This window comes from Zea mays, chromosome 3 (genome assembly GCF_902167145.1).
Source record: "Zea mays cultivar B73 chromosome 3, Zm-B73-REFERENCE-NAM-5.0, whole genome shotgun sequence".
NCBI classification, from domain to species: Eukaryota; Viridiplantae; Streptophyta; class Magnoliopsida; order Poales; family Poaceae; genus Zea; species Zea mays.
The window spans coordinates 113455150-113473677 of NC_050098.1; the positions used below are offsets into that span (position 1 = coordinate 113455150).

The window sequence follows — 18528 nt, forward strand, 5'->3', positions numbered from 1 at the left end:
GGCGGGCTACTATAGATGGGCCAAAAAATAGAGTGAAGCTCAGTACCAAAATTGCGACGACAAAAACGACCAGCAAGTGTTCGACTGGACGACTAATCGCCCAAGTCGACGACTAGTCGGACGACTAGGACAACTTGAAATCCTAATCGCTTTGTCCACCTAATTGCCCTCTTCCAGGCGACCAGCCCGACTAATCGCGATTCGGACGACTTGTAAACACTGCCTGTGTTCATCAATGGACAAACGAGAATAAGGAATATTTAATTAACTGTGAAGTACATATGTATGCAGTCGTCTTGCATTCTTGCTAACTGATGGCAGCTCTTCACATGCTAGAACCACTACTCCACAAAGGATGCCTATTGCAGCTCCACCAAAAAAGATGACTCCCAAGAGAAAACTACAGATTGGATGAAGTACTTATCGTGATTTTTTGAGTTATTTTGAGAATTTATTGGAATAATTGTGTCTTTAATGGCACAAGTTTAATTGTCATGGCTGTTATGCATGAGGATAGCAGGACATGCATGTTATTGTTACCTTATGCAGTTCGAATGTAACCCATAGTTCATTTAACTATCTAGAACAAGAGAGTTATTTTAGTGCTATTAGTAACTCACCTCAAGTTGTTCATTTCACCTTTTCTAAACCTTTAGGCCGATAGTATATAGTCTGAATCCCAACCATAGCTGCTACTACTACAATCACCAGAACAAGCCATCTGAGTGTTTCTACAAATGAAGTTGCATACATCAACGCTTCAAGCTATGATTTTATTAAACATAAAGCTGTCTAAAATATGAACCGGATGAAACAGAAAACTAGAAGGATTAATAATTTTCTTCTTGGTCTGTCCACCAGAGCCAAATAGGACATCTAAAGAAAAACAGTGAGCCATAACGTCCAGCCACCTTTTCCTCCATGAGCAGCTATGGAAGCAACAGGGGCTCGAGCAGCAGCCGAACACGCACACTTGTGCTGCGTTTGAGAGCTAGCGGAGTGAGCGAGAAGGATATTTCAGGGAGTGGAAAAAAGAGAAATAAAATTATTAAAAGGATAAAATGTCAAGCAAATCAATGTGTCAATCTTGTGGGGGTTAAATTTACGGTGTCAATCTTTGGAGTGAACAGAATTCTTGCAGCGAACCAGTGAACAGAACACAAACAAGGACACTGACAGATCAACAGTACGCAAACGAGGGTGAATTGGCTTCTCTAAGAATTCTTGCAATAATTAAATCCTAATAATTAGCCCAACCTCACCTGAGTGCCTAATGTGTATATAAACATTTTGCACCATAATTTCAACCCTATGCTAACATAACATTTCTAAGAATATAAATACTCAAAATAAATTGAACATATACAATAACAGAAAGTAAAGCTAAAGTTTTCTAGACTCCTTTAGTTTTTTTCCCGAGGTATCAAAGAGTCAGTACTCTCCCCCGATCCTCATTTGAGCACCCATGCAAGGTTATGACTCCCATGATCCATATCACGTGCAGAGAATCAACAGGGCATTTAACAAAATGAATTAGCACATCATACATAACAGGTCAAGCTAAAGAACAACTATTACACATGGACTTTCTGTACCCCACAAGATCTCAAGTAGGCACCAAACGTTTTCATGAATGTATCTAGCCATATACAGAAAATATGTAAGAACACTGATAATTCGTAGAAAAATTGCACGACCAAATTTGTTTCAAATGCAACACCTTAATTTAGCCATATACGAACTGTGATTTGAGTTGTTAGAGCAATTTGGTTTTACATGCATATAAGGCAGTAATAATGCACAAAGGAAACAGGATAAAGAAATGGAAGAAAACATTTTTTGAACTGTGGTCAACTTCAACAAAACAGATTAAGCAACATACCTTGCCATCACTATATAAAAAAATTACTCTGTCACAGAACCAAATCCAATAGATATGCAATCAGGACCTAACATTAGGCTATAAATTTCCTGCACATACAATTTACAGAGCGTGAGCATGGGTATCTTTCAGAGATCTTAATAATTCTGTGAAAGGCAAATATAGTAATTGGAACGCACTAGTTTCAATCAGGATCGGTAAAGACAGCAGTAATCACACAGAAACATGTATTTGCATAAGAGGGTGTGCATTGATGCATATGCATCTAAACTGGCCCACAGGAAGACATAACTTAGAAGCGGTTCTTTTCAATGTTGCATCTTATGGTGCATCACATAGACCCGCTTCCACCGAGCAAATGCAGTTTTAGAGGAAGTCTTAACAGCATCAAATCTCGGAACATCATTGCATCAGCATGACGCAAAATTTTATCATAGGAGTGGAACACAAAATAACTGCTTGAATTGTGTAAAGACCTAAATATCTGGCTGTTTATCATGAATGTATCTAGCCATATACAGAAAATATGTAAGAACTGATAATTCGTAGAAATATTACACGGCCAAATTTGGTTCAAATGCAGCAGTAGATCGGAAAATGAGCATCAGCAGCAGCACCTTAATAAAATGACGACCTATGATTTGAGTTGTTAGAGCAATTTGGTTTTTACAAGCATATATGACATGCAATAGAACATTTTATTTATTTATTTATTTATTTAAAAAAAAACCACAAATCAGGTAGCATCCAACAAGACATGCTCTTTATGCATAGCTATCAGACACTATCTCTCTGTACCACTTAGCATAGCAAGAATAACAACACCAAAGACTTCTAGTTATAAGTAAGCTGGGTTAAGCTAGAGATGAAATGAAACCCAACAAGGGTAACAAAGATAGAGCATAGACCATAGAGTAACAAAACAGGTCTTAGAAATCGTACTAATGATAAAGGGAAAGAAGGAATTTTGCAGAGCCAGGAACCGACTAAATTATACATTCATATAATTTAACTAACCAAATTGTACAGTTGTACACCATGTAATTCAAATCCGATAATCTGCTACGGAGGTTCCACTGCAAGCAGTCATGCTCAAGAAACTGGATAATATCCGTGTCTTGGTATTATCAATTCCCATAAACAGGAACAACAGTACAAGGAGTACATAGCAGTAGGAAAACAAGAGGTACTAATACAAAACACACAAGAAGTGCCTAATATAGAGAAGACTAATTCAGATGTTGGCTATCCTCTCTTCCATGCAGCTCATTCCCCTTCCCACTCAGATTGGCATGCCTTTTGGCACGACCTGGTCCTTTATCCACATGTAAATAGGCACAGAACATAGTGTGATGCACATATTGTTCCTACAAGGAAGCGAGGAAGGTGATCGGATTCACTGGCTTGCTGAGATCCTCCAACTTGGGGCCGAGCTGCATGAAAAACAAAACCGAAAACTTATACCAAAACCCCTGAATGTTGCTTGCAGGTACGACGGGAAATGAACAATCTAAAGTCTGAACGAGATGTGCCAAAAGCACACAACTACGAACCTGATAGCTACGCTTTCTATTAGAAAAATGAAAAAAAGAAGTGGTACCTCCAAGGGAGAGTCTCCACGCTCTCTCTTGACGCCTGTGACAGAGCAACCCATGATGAGGCCATGCCTTCAGACACCACGGTACCACTTCGGTCCGATCCTTTTTCAGCTTGACATCCTTAAACCCAGCCTTCTTGAACGACTCGATGTACTCTTCCTCCTTGGGGAAGAGCACCCACATGTCGGCGAAGAAGCGGGGTAGCCAGAAGGGTGGGTACATCGGGCCAATCACGTAAGCTAGCTAGCCCAACGAGCCTCAAGACCCTGTATGCTTCCTTGATCCCCCGCTGTGGGTCAGGCCAGTACTCCATGCTGCAAGGTATCATGACGGGGCAGGGAAATCAGCAATCCGTAGTACAGTACTTGGCTAGCTATTATGCTAGTGGGGGATGGGGGGACCGCAATCCATCGCAACACCTGCAATCTGACCGGGAAAAGATAACAAGAGAGGTTCTAAGATAATGAATACGTGATTGAAAAGCCAGCTGGTGTCCAGCAATTGTAAAGACAGAATTTTGATATGCAGCACAGTGCCAATGCTAGATGATAGACGATTGGATAGACCAATAGCATTGGCAGTTGGCACCATACTTCCACTTCAAACAAAGAACATGGACATTTTGACCAACCAAGGGGAAGATTTCAAAACTGAGTGTGTGAGCCAATGAAATGACCAGGCAAGCAGCAATTGGTAGGGCTGAATTATCCAGAACAAGTCGGATGATATCCAAGTATGGCAATCGCGGTTTCACCTGTTTAATGAGGGGCAGAGGCAGGGGGCAAACTGAAAGGTTTCATGGTCCAGTATTGATAAAATCAAGTGTCTTTCTGCAATCTAATAAATTAGGATAATAAAATGTAAATATCAGGTGTCTTTGTACAATTTAATATAATTATAAGATTTTTTATATATTAGGATAATAAAATGTAAATATCAGGTGCCTTTGTACAATCTAATATAATTATAACATTGGCGGTGCAACCATAATGATTGTGCTTATCTTAGGGTGATGTTCATAAATATGCAAGTTAAGAAATCTTCGTCTGATGAAAACAAAGCTAGAAGTTTCAGAAATCTTGAATTCAAGAAATCCAAATCACAAGGTTGGAAGGGAAAAAACACAGGATACATTTGGCAGATGTGTGGCGTACAGAGGTCAGCAACACATGCCATAGTAAACCAAAAGGGGCATAATTAGATGCAAGGACCTCCAAAGATAGGTCAACTTTCTGAATCACACAAAAAATTGGTTAAGCCGAAACGGCTAGAAGCCACCTACATGCTAATAATGTACTCTCTCCGATCATTAATATTATTAGAGTGAACGCACTAACACGTTCAACTCAAAAACTTAAGCTAATGGAAGAAGGTAGTCAATCCACTTATACACTTCAACACTCCCACTCACGTGCAGCCAGAGAGAAAGATGTAAACGTGAAAATAAATGGGTGGAGGCACAAAGAAAGCCTCTGCTAGGATTCAAACTCGAGACCACCGGCTTTGATACCATGTTAGAGTGGAAATACTAACCAGTTCAACTAAAAAGCTTAAACTGATGGAAGAAGGTAGGCAATCCACTTATACACTTTCAACACCCCCACTCACATGCGGCCAGACAGAAAGGTGCAAACGTGGAAATAAATGGGTGAAGTCACAAATAAAACATCTGCCAGGATTCGAACTCGAGACCTCTGACTCTGATACCATGTTAGAGTGAACACACTAACCAGTTCAAACCAAAAGCTTATGTTGATGGGAGAAGATAGCAATCAACTTATACACTTCAACAAATATATGTCGTCCGTTAGCTTAAATTTGAACTACTCGGCGACAAATAAAAAAACGGAGCCAGAGAAAAAACTAAAAATATAGCTAAATAAATTCAATATTTATTGAAGCAAAGGAACTACTCTGGGTTCCAGTGTTCGGCTAGGCGGCGACTAGGCGCGCCTAATCGCTAATCGGTGGGCTACCGCGTAGCCAAGGGCGTTGTGCGGTGTTTAGGCGGGCGCATCGCCTAGGCGGCGCTCAGCCGCGCCTCCGCGGCGATTTTGCGGCGCGCAGGCGCCGAAGGCGGGCGGCGGTTGCACTGCTGATTTTTTCGGCTTTAGCGGAAGCACGCGTCGGGCCGTCCTGCTCCCGCGCGGGAAAATCCACACGCTAATCCCGCTCGGGAAAATCCACACGCCGCGCGGGAAGCTTCGCGCCGGGCCGTCCTGCTCCCGCTCGCGCTAATCCCGCGCTCCCGCTCGTCCTCCTCCGCGGCTCCACCTGCGACGTGCGCCGGAGGAAGTTCAGCCGCCGGCCTCCCTCCTCCCCGCCGGCCCTGCTTCCTGCCAGTGTCGGGCCTGCTGTCGACGGCGCACCCCTCCCCGCCAGCCACCCCACTCCCCAAGGTGAGTTCTCCTCGCCCGCCGGCTACTCCCCTCCCTGCTCATCCCCCTCTGCCAGCCGCTCCCCTACTAACTTGGCCTCCCCTGCTTTCCTCCCCTGCTTTTAGCCTCTAGAGCCTGCGGTGTACAAGAGAAAGGATAGCCTGCGGTGTACAAGAGAAAGGTTTTCTCCAAGAGGGTGGAGATGATTGTGCACAAGTTGTCTTTAGAGATGGGGAGGAAGATGAGATGGAAGGTACAGGGATACCTTGGTCTGTTATTGGAGAGGCAGTGGGAGCAGAAGAACAGCTTGAGCCTCGTAGAAGTGCAAGAGTGAGAGAGCTCTATGAAGGAGAAGAGTTTGAGTCTGAAGAAGAAGAGTATGAAGATGAAGATCTGTGCTACAGTGAAGATGAAATATGATCTGGACCATCTACATCTAGTAGTGAAGCCTTTTGTGATGCCCTGGTCTTATGAACTACAGCTGTGTCACTTTGTGTCTGTGTGTCTTCTTTTGTGATTAGTGAGACCTGAACTAAGAACTATGTGCTTGTGTTGTCCTTTATTTATAAATTGTGTTCTGCACTTGTATTACTGTCCTATCCACTTGTGTTGTAATTACTAGCTGCTGATATGGTGTGCTCAACTACTCATGAATGGGAGGCTGCTGAAATCATCCAGATAAGTCACAATTTAGTGTTTTCTATTTTTTTTGATGAACAGCTAGCTGTCTATTGAGTAATTTACTAACTACTAGCTGTCAAAATGTGTTGCAGCCTTGCAGGAACTAGGAACATGCAAGAGTAAGCTCAGCTAGGAATCAGATATGTCTACTGGCCTTCTTTTTATACTTACTGTGACTCATATATAGTAGTTATATATGTATATATAGTTATATACATAATATATATATAATTTATGGCTATATTGCCAAAACACCTAGAAAAGCGCCTAGAAGCGCCTAGGACCGAGTACTCCCGACTAGGCACTAGGCAATGGGTCAGCGCCTAGATTCCGCCTAGCGCCTAGCTGAACTTTGCTGGGTTCTCAATTTAGTTGGAGGTGAGACAGGAACCTGCAACAGATATCCATTACAAAACTATTTTGCACCAATCTTCACATGCCTAGAATAAGAAAAGAGACAAATTTCTGGCCTAAGTCTTGTTAGAGTTGATGCATTAACCAATTCAACCCAAAAGATTAAGCTAATGGGAGAAGGTAGACAATCCACTTATACACTTCAACATCCTCACTCATGTGCAGCCAAAGAGAAAGGCGCAAACGTGGAAATAAATGGGTGGAGGCACAAATAAAGCCAAATTTCTAGCATGAGTCTTGTTAGAGTGGATGCATTAACCAATTCTAGCCAAAAGTTTAAGCTGGTGGGAGAAGGTAGACAATCCACTTATACATTTCAACACCCTCACTCACGTGGAGCCAGACAGAAAGGCGCAAACATGGAAATAAATGGGTGGAGGCACAAATAAAGCCTCTGTCAGGATTCGAACTCGAGACTTTCGGCTTTGATACCATGTTAGAGTGGACACACCAACCAATTCAACCCAAAATCTTAAACTGATAGGAGAAGGTAGTCAATTCACTTGTACATTTCAACAAGTCTATGCATAAGCCAGACAATGCACCAATCTATAATTAAGCATCTGTCACTAAACCGTCTCTTGCAGGAAACCTCATGAATAGAGGAAGGCCATATCAGTAGGATGCATAGCGCGAACAACCCATCAAGACAAAATTATGAAGGGTATCATGACAAACATTTAGATGCCGTTTGGTTCACATATTTGTAACGTAATGGATAATTGATAACATTAAATCATGTTTGTTAAAGTCCAACAGTAATCAGATATCATACTAAGAATTGATAATAGCTTATTTAAACTTATTACCACTGCTACTCGAGTGTAAATCGTTACCGTTGTCATTTACGTTACATTTTGTGAACCAAACAGAACATTAGTTTCCACAAGCTGCACAATATGAATTTGAGCTGACAGCATACCACGTTGATATGCCATATTCTAAAAATTAAACAATGGTTGCCCAACACATGAAGCAAGATGAGGCATGGACGCAATAGAAGAGGTGAGCATATATTTCCAGAACTACAAAGGTAAGAAATGCTCAAATTCAAATGGAACCTTAGTTTGGCATAAATATGCATTTCACATACAGGCACATGTTACCTACTACCTATCTCAACAATGAATAAGCGGACAAATTGGTAAATCTGTTTTTATGTATGGGCAATAACTACAAATAACTAAGTGTACCTGTGAGTCAGTTCATTGTACGGAAATTATATCCAGGATTGTTCATTAAAGCTCAACTGACCTATAAATAAAGACAGGTAACACCACAGGACTGTGGTACAGATCAGCTATCTTGTTTTTCTTGTTCTAAAATACCTCTTTCAAGAAACTTCGTGATAAGCTTTCCAGCAGCATGTCTCTCACCCACTAGGGCCAACTGACTGTCAACCTTTTGACATAATTTAAGATCAGGAATTAAATTTCTCTGGAACATGCGGCAGGCCACATTATATGATTGAAGTGGGAGTCCTCTGTTCAGAAAACTATCCATCAAAATGTGGCATGTTTGAGCATCTCTTTTTGAGGCACTTCTTAGTACCTTGCTGAGCAGATTGTAAGCCTCACTAAGTTTACCAAATGCACATAGCTTTTCGATGACCTGATTATATGCACTACTAAACCCTTGTTTTGTTAACATCTTATCCAGCAGATTGAGTAAATCTTCCACCGCACCCTTTTCACAATACCTATGTATCACAGTCCTGTATGTGACAGGTGTAGGGAGCAAACCTCTGTTAAGCATTTTCTCTACAAGCGCTGTTGCTTCTTTCATTTTACCTTTCCTTCCTAAAGCATCAACAACAACAGTGTATGTAACAACATCAGGATGCCTGTTGGTGAGATACATGTCATCCAGTAAAGATAGTGCTGATTCCAGATCACCCTGCCGAGAAAATCCATGGATTACAGTTGTGAAATTAACAACATTAATAAAGCAGCCCTTGCTTTGGCACTGCTCCATGAAGTCTTTGGCACGTGCTGGTTTTTGTTCCTTGCATAGCGCGTGAATCAACAAGTTAATCTCCACAGCCGTGGGGAAGAAACCCTTCTGCAACATCTGCATTACCACATCACATGATTCCACTAGCTTCCCTTCCCTCCGAAATCCATGCATAATAACACTGTATGTGATACCACTTGGAGTCCACCACTCTTCTTCGCTCTTGTTTAGCAGTTCCCATGCTTCTGAAGATTTCCCAACTTTGCAAAGCCCATTTAACAGTGCAGTATGTGTGACTGTATTTGGCTTGCAACCATTCTTATACATATGCTTCATCATCTTTCTTGCTTGATCGAGTTCCCCAATCCGGCAGAATCCATCTACAACCGCACTATAAGTTACAACATCAGGGCGGCACCCCTTTGAAATCATCTCGCCTATAATTTCCTTTGCCTCTGACATCCTACCATTCAAGCAAAACGAATGCACAATCGCACTATAGCCAACCTGATCAACACGGAATCTTTTCCCCTCTGACTCCCTCAAGAAAGTCAACGCCTCATCTGCATGACCATGCTTTGCAAGGCCATGAATAAGCATGTTATACGTGATCTGATCAGGAAATATACCTGCATCATTCCTCATCCTCTCGAGCAAATTCCACACCTCTGCCACCCTTTTCTCCTTACACAAGAAGCTCATCACTGTAAAGTAGCTAATCTTATCTGGCGGGCACCCATTTTGCAGCATTGAGCCAATCATCTCCAATGCCTCAACAATCCGCCGAGCACCGCATAATCCCTTGATTAGGCAATTGTATGTGACCACGTCCGGATCGACCCCAACACGCCTCATCCTTTCCGCAAACTCGAGCGCCTTGTCAACACGTCCGGCCACAACAAGCACGTTCACAGCCACGTTGCATATACATATGTCGGGCGCGCACCCATCTTTCTGCATGAGCTGGAGCACGCGCATGGCGGAGCGGAGCTTCCCGGCGCGGCTGTACGAGAGCATGAGGTGTGCAAACTGCCGCGTGCCCCGGCGTATACCACGCCGGATCATGAGGCGCACGACGCGGCGCGCCGGGTCGTGGAGCCTGGTGCGGCTGAGGAGCGCCAGCATTTCGTCGAACACCTCCGGGGCGTGACGGTATTTCCACTGGCGGTCGGCCCAGCGAAAGAACTCGAACGCAGCGCGGGCGTCCCGCTGCGCCTGCGCGCGCAGCACGGCGCGGACCTGCGATGGCGTCAGCGCGCGGAGGAAGTGCCGGAGCTGCGCCTCCAGCTTGGCGCTCCACGAGTCCCGGAGCTCGAGCAGCCTGCAGGTGTCGCGCACGAGGTGGCTGCGCAACTCCTGCGCGAGGTCATATTCAACGCCAACGGTAGTCTCGTATGCGGCGGGATCCGGCGCGATCTCACCGGCGGCCGCCGAGGATGTGGCGGTGGTACAGAGCCGGTTGTGATGGAACATGCGGTGGCATCGGCGCGAGAGCAATGGGTTGTTGGTTAGGTGCCTGAGCATAGCTTGTGCTCGTGCATGCGAGAGGCCAGCGCCTGGGATTATGTGAGTAGTTGGCAATGGCAGAATGCCGCCGCCGCCGGCCGCCACGAGCGGAGTCCCTACACGCCGCTGCTACGCCTGGAAGTGGATGCGCAGGGGCTCGCTGGCCGGACTGGAAGAGAAAGCTGCTGGCCGCGGAGGGAGAGATGGGCTGGCCGGAGTGGGAGAGAGCACTGTGGGTCAAGGAGCAGCGCGTGCACCTGGAAGAGGCGGCGCGGGAACGGAAGTGCTCCTGGAGGAGGCGTACGAGTACGAGGAGGAGCGCCGCATGGGCGCACGCCGCCGCCCGGTCCCAGAGACCTCGCCGCCGCCGCCGCGTACGAGTACAAGGAGGAAGCTGCTTCTTTGTTGGGCCCAGTACGAGTACGAGAAGGAAGCTGCTTCTTTGTTGGGCCGATCGGCTCAGTCCGCTCCGTCCAGCGGAGCTGTCTGGTGGGCTGCGCCAATTCGGGCCCACGGAGAGGAGCCCCGCGCGCACTCGCCGACTCGCGGCGGAGACGTCAAGCTCTGGCGGGAGGAGGCGGCGGTGGCGAGAACCCTGGGCCCGCGCGGCGGCGTGCGCCCATGCGGCGCTCCTCCCCGTACTCGTACGCCTTCTTCGAGCGCCTCCTCCAGGAGCACTTCCCATTTCCGCGCCGCCTCTTCCAGGTGCACGCGCTGCTCCTCACCTCTGGCGTGCTGCTCCTTGACTCACAATGCTCCGCGGCGGCCTTTCCTTACAACTGCCTCGCCCACGCGCACCGCCGCGTCCCCGCCGCCTCCTCTTCGCGCCCCCCGTCCGCCCCACTGCGCCTCTTCTGCGCTATGCTCGCCCGCGGCGCGCGCCCCAACTGCCACTCCTTCCCGTCCCTCCTCATGTCCGCCTCCGCGTCCGCCGCGGCGGCGCTCCACGCGCAGTGCCTCCGCCGCGGCCTCGCGGCTGACTGCTTCGTCGCCTGCTCGCTCGTCAGCGTCTATGGCCGAACGGGACACCCGTCTTGCGACGCGCGCAAGGTGTTCGACGAGATGGAGGGTCCCCCGGACCTGGCCTCCTGCAACGCACTGCTCGACGCGCTGTGCCACGCCGGGGACCTGGACGGTGCCGGGGACTTCTTTGAGCGGATGGCGGTGAGGGACCCCGTGTCGTGGACGACGCTCGTGTCTGGGCTGTCGCGGGGCGGACGCCACCGGTGCGCTCTCGAGGTGTTCAGGGGATTTTTGCTGGGTAACGTGGGACGACGGCTCGAGGAAGCAACGCTGGTCAGCGTTTTCTCGGCCTGTGCCAACGTTGACGGCGGTGAGGGTCTTGCCGCGGGCATGGCTGTCCACGCATACCTCATCCGTCATGAGATTGAGCTCACTGCGTTCCTGGGCACAGCCCTGGTTGACATGTATGGGAAGCATGGGAGGATTGGCTTCTGTAAGAGTGCTTTTGCGGTCGTCTGCACGAAGGAGGTTTGCACGTGGAATGCGCTGTTATCAGCATTGGCTAATCACGGGAAGGAGACTGACGCGCTGGTGAAGTTCGACATGATGAGGGGTGAAGGCTTCTTGCCGGATCAGATAAGCTTTCTTGCTCTTCTGACGGCTTGTGCTCGTGCAGGATTGGTGGAGGTTGGGTTATACTGGTTCGACGCAATGGTTGCTGAATACAAGGTGGTACCGTTGATGATCCATTATGGATGTGTTGTGGACCTCTTAGGCCGTGCTAGCCGTTTTGGAGAAGCCATTCAGGTTATAGAGAGGATGCCCTTCGCGGCTGATGCTTCTGTGTGGGGTGCTCTTCTTGGGGCTTGCAAGCTCCATGGAAATGTGGAGCTTGCAGTGGAGATTGGGCAGAAACTAATGTCTCTTGGCCCCCAGCAATCCGGTCGGTATGTGACTATTAGGAATGTCTATTTAGAAGGCGGGAATTGGCATGCTGGCGCAAGAATGGGAGAGGTGATGCTGGAGGCTGGAATCAAGAAAACAGTAGGGCAGAGCAGTGTGGTGCTTCATGGCACTGACATTCCTTCATCACCGTTCACTGCAAAATGTGCTGGTCAGGAATGGATGAACTTTTACGATTCTTAACAGATAAATGGTATTGTTGCTGTCGTAGATAAAATGATTGTGTAACTTTATACTAAAGAGTAAACATAGAAGATAGTGGAATTTGGCCTTTGTTTGAATACTAAAGTTGTAGCTTATGTTTTGTAGATGCTCATAGAGTACTTAGTTGTTGTTGTAGCTACTGCAAAATTAAAGATACAAAAAAAACCAGCAACAGTGTCGTTTTCACCGGGTTTTCAGATGGATTAAGGAGCACTATGTCAATTACTTGTAATACACTATATGAGATGTTTGTATTGAGTTGTACATTATAAAACAGGTGGTAGTGCTCTAGAGTGCTCCTAGTGCTTTTGGCATCTTCAATGAAGACAAGTGAATTATAGCGGTTTGCTACCGTTTTGACTTGTTATTTTCATCACTGCTGTTAGGACCATACTTCGTCGCCGAAGGTCCTGCAGAAAGAAACAGCTTCGGATGAAGCTGCTCGTACGTGACGCCGAAGGCACCATTTATCAAGCTTCGGTATTACAACATATCCGAAGATGAAGGGTCGAACCGACTTAAAGATATAATGATCTTTTAGTCCATAAGGGTCTGAGTCATTGTTGTAAACTTTTATGAGGGGCATGATTGTAATTCCTCACAGGCTGTGTCCTGTGCCTATAAATAGTGAACAGTATTCCTTTACTGTTCACGGATTCCTGTAATTGCAAACGCATCACTCGGGAATTATTGTTTGTACCTAAACGTTATAGTGAAACATCTTAGATTCATGTAATAAGATATGTAAATGATGTCATTTATTTCCAATATATTTATCTTTAATGTTTCACGTTTTACATTACTTTGTATTATCTTTATAAGTCTAATTACGAAGGTGAAACCTTCGTGATATTATGCTCGTGACCTTCGTCCGAAGTTCATTAAATCCTTGTGGAGATAATGCTTCGGCGGACGAAAGGCTTTGATATTTAACATTTTATATTGTCTTGTTCTTAATTCATAGCATTTGAGAACAAGTCACCAACAACTGCACCTTAATATTCAACAGTTTATCGTGAAATAAACATGAACTTGATGTTGATCATTCTCTTAGCGTGTGATTGGTATCTGGGCTTGACGGCACCGGGCTCGCTGCGGCATGGGCGAGTAGGGAACCTCCCTCCCCACGTCTCCACTCGTGCAGCCGAACAGGCCATTTTAAAAACGTTTGGGTTGTATCCGTCAACGCATGCCAGCCTCGACGCATGCAGCCTATTACAAAATATTTGTATAACATATGATCAACCTCTGACAGTTATTCTCAAGGGACACACCCCTTGGGAGACACTGTATCTACTTGTATATAAACAAGGATCTCTGCAATAAAGATGACAGTTACTTGTCTCTGCCATTATGTCTCTTACTCTACTTTCTTTACCACTGAGCACTGAGTATATTTTAACACGTTATCAGCACCCGTCTCTACACTGGGCGAAGAAGGCCATAGAATCATCGGACACAAGCATGGAACATCAGAAAAAAAAAACTCGCGAGATCATCATGGCGATGATCGTTGTTTTCTTCTTGGTGGATGATGTTCGTTGCATCCACACCAAGACAAGATGGCATGCAGGAACACTACGTTGGCAATCAGCAGTGTTCGGACGATGGCTGGGGCGAGGCGATCGGTGGCCAGTAAATCCAACTTGACAGATCTCCCTAGCGCATGTATCTTCCATACAGCAGGGCAACGGAGGCCACTTGAGAGATCTCCAAGCAAGACGGCAGAGGCCAGGGAATCAAAGATCTTGGCGCCGCTGCTCCTGCATTAAAAACGAGTACGTTCTGTCTACCACTACATTAGTGATCTGGGCCATCTTTCTGTTGCCGATGACGTAGCGCATACTAGGGCTACACATAATTGGACACGCCCGCGCGACTGTGGCAGCGGCTTGCGCGCCGGCGCTGGGGACGGCCTGACCGCGCATCCAGGGCTGCAGCGCCCGCGCTGGGGGCGAGGCCAGCGCCGCCCAAACCTGTGCCAAGGACAGGGCCGCCGCGCTGCCTGCACCGGGGCCGGGTCTGCAGGCCGCGCCCGCCTGACGGTGTCTCGCCGCACCTTGGCCGGGCCGCGCGCCTATACCGCGTCGGGGCCGCCCGCCGGCGAGCCGAGGCTGGGGGCCGCGCCCGCACGCGCTGCCGGACCACCGTGCCCACGTCGTCGGGCCGTGGCTGGGTGGCCGCTCGCCCGCAGGGGAGGCGCGCACCCGACCGCGGGGAGGCTGGGGAGCCGCGCCGCCGCGCCGGGCATATGGGCCACTGGGACGCCGAGCTGCCAAGGGGCCGGGGGGCTGCCGGCCTGTGACGAGCCGCTGGAGCCGCGCCCGCGCGCGCTGGGGAGCCGCTCCCGCGCACCGCCGGGGTCGGGGCCGACCGCCTGGCCGCTGCCGGAGGGCCACGCCCGCGCACAGGCCGGGGGACTCGCGCCACCGGGGCCGCGGCCACAGCCACCACCGCGTGCCGCGGATGCGCCCGCTGGGCCGCCGTGCCCACGAGCCGTGCTTGGCTGCCAGAAGATGGCCGCCGCCACCTGTGAAAGCAGTGGCTGGTTAGGGTTTCCTAACCCTAACTGAAGTCCCTAATGAGGTCGTGCACCCTGTGCTTATGGGCTGCCGTCGAGGCCCATGTGCGCCCCCATCGGCCTGGCCAAAATGGCCCACCCCCAGCAAGACCCTAGGCGCCTATGACTGGCTGCATGGGCCTATAATTTCATCATTTTAGCTTTTATTTTTCCGCAATTTCAGACCTAGTGCTTATTTGTATCACAATTATTATCAATTTTGAGTATCTAAATTTGAATATTTAGACGGCTGATGATATATATAATTGTGATAGTTGTCTGTTTTTTTTATTATTATGAAAAATGCGGACTTGTTAAGTGAATTATATTTTTATTTACATTTATAATTCACATATTTTCGACTTATTTTTGTTTTTGCATTCTTTTATGTTTGCATAGAAAACATAGCACATAATTAAGTCGAAACTAGTGGTCCTGATAGTCGCCTAGAGGGGGGGTGAATAGGGCGAAACTGAAATTCTCAAACTAATCACAACTACAAGCCGGGTTAGCGTTAGAAATAAAATCGAGTCCGCGAGAGAGGGTGCAAAACAAATCGCAAGCAAATGAAGAGTGTGACACGCGGATTTGTTTTACCGAGGTTCGGTTCTCGCAAACCTACTCCCCGTTGAGGAGGCCACAAAGGCTGGGTCTCTTTCAACCCTTACCCTCTCTCAAACGGTCCCTCGGACCGAGTGAGCTTCTCTTCTCAAATCAAAACCGGGAACAAAACTTCCCCGCAAGGGCCACCACACAATTGGTGCCTCTTGCCTTGATTACAATGGAGTTTTGATCACAAGAACAAGTGAAAAAGAAAAGAAGCCATCCAAGCGCAAGAGCTCAAAAGAACACGACAAATCTCTCTCGCTAATCACTCAAGCCTTGTGTGGAATTGGAGAGGATTTGATCACTTGGGTGTGTCTAGAATTGAATGCCTAGCTCTTGTAAGTGGTTGAGAAGTGGAAAACTTGGATGCAATGAATGGTGGGTGGTTGGGGTATTTATAGCCCCAACCACCAAACTAGCCGTTTGGTGGGGCTGTCTGTCGCATGGTGCACCGGACAGTCCGGTGCGTCAGCCACGTCACCAAACCCGTTGGGATTCGACCATTGGAGCACTGTCTTCTGGGCCCGCCTGGATGTCCGGTGGCGCACCGGACATGTACTGTAGAGTGTCCGGTGCGCCACTGCGCGCGTGCCTGACTTCTGCGCGTTCTGGCGCGCATTAAATGTCGTTGCAGGTGACCGTTGGCGCGAAGTAGCCGTTGCCCCGCAGTTACACCGGACAGTCCGGTGTACACCGGACATGTCCGGTGAATTATAGCGGAGCAGCCGTTGCAGTTTCCCGAAGCTGGCGAGTTCCTGAGGCCGCTCTTCCCTGGAGCACCGGACACTGTCCGGTGTACACCGGACAGTCCGGTGAATTATAGTGGAGTTGCCTCTGGAATTTCCCGAAGGTGACGAGTTTGCGCTGGAGTCCTCTGGTGCACCGGACATGTCCCAGACCAGAGGTGCCTTCGGTTGTCCCTTTGCTCTTTTGTTGAACCCAATACTTGGTCTTTTTATTGGCTAAGTGTGAACCTTTGGCACCTGTATAACTTATACACTAGAGCAAACTAGTTAGTCCAATTATTTGTGTTGGGCAATTCAACCACCAAAATTATTTAGGAACTAGGTGTAAGCCTAATTCCCTTTCAATCTCCCCCTTTTTGGTGATTGATGCCAACACAAACCAAAGCAAATATAGAAGTGCATAATTGAACTAGTTTGCATAATGTAAGTGCAAAGGTTGCTTGGAATTGAGCCAATATAAATACTTACAAGATATGCATGGATTGTTTCTTTGTTTTTAACATTTTGGACCACGCTTGCACCACATGTTTTGTTTTTGCAAACACTTTTGTAAATCCTTTTCAAAGTTCTTTTGCAAATAGTCAAAGGTAAATGAATACGATTTTATGAAGCATTTTCAAGATTTGAAATTTTCTCCCCCTGTTTCAAATGCTTTTCCTTTGACTAAACAAAACTCCCCCTTGATGAAATCCTCCTCTTAGTGTTCAAGAGGGTTTTGATATATCATTTTGAAATACTACTTTCTCCCCCTTTTGAACACAATAAGATACCAATTGAAAATACTCTTTGAAAAACTAAGTTTTTGAAATTGGTGGTGGTGCGGTCCTTTTGCTTTGGGCTCATGCTCTCTCCCCCTTTGGCATAAATCGCCAAAAACGGAATCATTAGAGCCCTCGAATTACTCTCTCCCTTTGGTCATAAATAAATGAGTGAAGAATATACCAAAGATGGAGTTCTTTTGCTTTGAACTCTTCCCAAAAAGATGGAGAGGTGCGCGGAGCGACGGCGAAGGATGAGTTACGGAGTGGAAGCCTTTGTCTTCGCCGAAGACTCCAATTCCCTTTCAATACACCTATGACTTGGTTTGAAATAGACTTGAAAAACACATTAGTCATAGCATATGAAAGAGACATCATCAAAGGTATACAAATGAGCTATGTGTGCAATTTAGCAAAAGAAATTGCGCGAATCAAGAATATTGAGCTCATGCCTAAGTTTGTTAAAAGTTTGTTCATCAAGAGGCTTGGTAAAGATATCAGCTAATTGATCTTTAGTGTTAATGTAAGAAATCTCGATATCTCCCTTTTGTTGGTGATCCCTAAGAAAATGATACCGAATGGCTATATGTTTAGTGCGGCTATGCTCGACAGGATTATCCGCCATCTTGATGGCACTCTCATTATCACATAGCAAAGGGACTTTGGTTAATTTGTAACCGTAGTCCCGCAGGGTTTGCCTCATCCAAAGCAATTGCGCGCAACAATGGCCTACGGCAATATACTCGGCTTCGGCGGTGGAAAGAGCAACCGAATTTTACTTCTTTGAAGCCCAAGACACCAAGGATCTTCCCAAGAACTGGTAAGTCCCCGATGTGCTCTTTCTATTGATTTTACACCCTGCCCAATCGGCATCCGAATAACCAATCAAATCAAATGTGGATCCCCGAGGGTACCAAAGCCCAAACTTAGGAGTATAAACTAAATATCTCAAGATTCGTTTTACGGTCGTAAGGTGAGATTCCTTAGGGTCGGATTGAAATCTTGCACACATGCAAACGGAAAGCATAATGTCCGGTCGAGATGCACATAAATAGAGTAATGAACCTATCATCGACCGGTATACCTTTTGATCGACGGATTTACCTCCCGTGTCGAGGTCGAGATGCCCATTGGTTCACATGGGTGTCTTGATGGGTTTGGCATCCTTCATTCCAAACTTGCTTAGAATGTCTTCAGTGTACTTCGTTTGGCTTAGGAAGGTGCCTTCTTGGAGTTGCTTCACTTGAAATCCTAAGAAATACTTCAACTCCCCCATCATAGACATCTCGAACTTTTGTGCCATGATCCTACTAAAT

The 18528-nt window shown here is 46.9% G+C and overlaps 2 protein-coding genes across 6 annotated transcripts; one reads left to right on the forward strand and one right to left on the reverse strand.

Annotated features, from left to right (window-relative positions):
- Nucleotides 1–754: 754 nt before the first annotated feature.
- Nucleotides 755–10862, reverse strand: LOC103650263 (pentatricopeptide repeat-containing protein At5g16640, mitochondrial). Of its 4 annotated transcripts, XM_008675864.4 has the most exons (4): nucleotides 8282–10824; nucleotides 3483–3906; nucleotides 1883–3315; nucleotides 755–978 (listed from the first exon to the last, which is right to left on the reverse strand). In XM_008675864.4, the coding sequence occupies exons 1-2, from the start codon at nucleotides 10428–10430 to the stop codon at nucleotides 3857–3859; spliced, it is 2199 nt and encodes a 732-aa protein (XP_008674086.1). In that variant the 5' UTR covers nucleotides 10431–10824; the 3' UTR covers nucleotides 755–978; nucleotides 1883–3315; nucleotides 3483–3856. The 4 variants fall into 4 exon arrangements, with proteins under 4 accessions (XP_008674086.1, XP_008674091.1, XP_008674092.1 ...); XM_008675869.3 differs by lacking the exon at nucleotides 3483–3906 and having other exon boundaries at nucleotides 1883–1971; nucleotides 8208–10862; XM_008675870.4 differs by lacking the exon at nucleotides 755–978 and having other exon boundaries at nucleotides 2867–3315; nucleotides 3483–3794; nucleotides 8208–10853.
- On the forward strand, nucleotides 10446–13339 carry LOC103650264 (putative pentatricopeptide repeat-containing protein At1g10330). Of its 2 annotated transcripts, none has more exons than XM_035966266.1 (2): nucleotides 10446–12531; nucleotides 12929–13339. In XM_035966266.1, the coding sequence occupies exon 1, from the start codon at nucleotides 10446–10448 to the stop codon at nucleotides 12519–12521; it is 2076 nt and encodes a 691-aa protein (XP_035822159.1). In that variant the 3' UTR covers nucleotides 12522–12531; nucleotides 12929–13339. The 2 variants fall into 2 exon arrangements, with proteins under 2 accessions (XP_035822159.1, XP_020406455.2); XM_020550866.3 differs by having other exon boundaries at nucleotides 10446–12489.
- Nucleotides 13340–18528: the final 5189 nt, after the last annotated feature.

Bases quoted from the DNA above. Each gene is read 5' to 3' on its own strand.
- LOC103650263 (XM_008675864.4), bottom strand. From the start codon at position 10,430: ATGCTCAGGCACCTAACCAACAACCCATTGCTCTCGCGCCGATGCCAC. The intron at 3,907-8,281 runs GTATTTTAGAAC...TTTCCCGGTCAG, and splicing joins CACGAAGTTTCTTGAAAGAG to ATTGCAGGTGTTGCGATGGA.
- LOC103650264 (XM_020550866.3), top strand. From the start codon at position 10,446: ATGCGAGAGGCCAGCGCCTGGGATTATGTGAGTAGTTGGCAATGGCAG. The intron at 12,490-12,928 runs GTCAGGAATGGA...CACTGCTGTTAG, and splicing joins GTTCACTGCAAAATGTGCTG to GACCATACTTCGTCGCCGAA.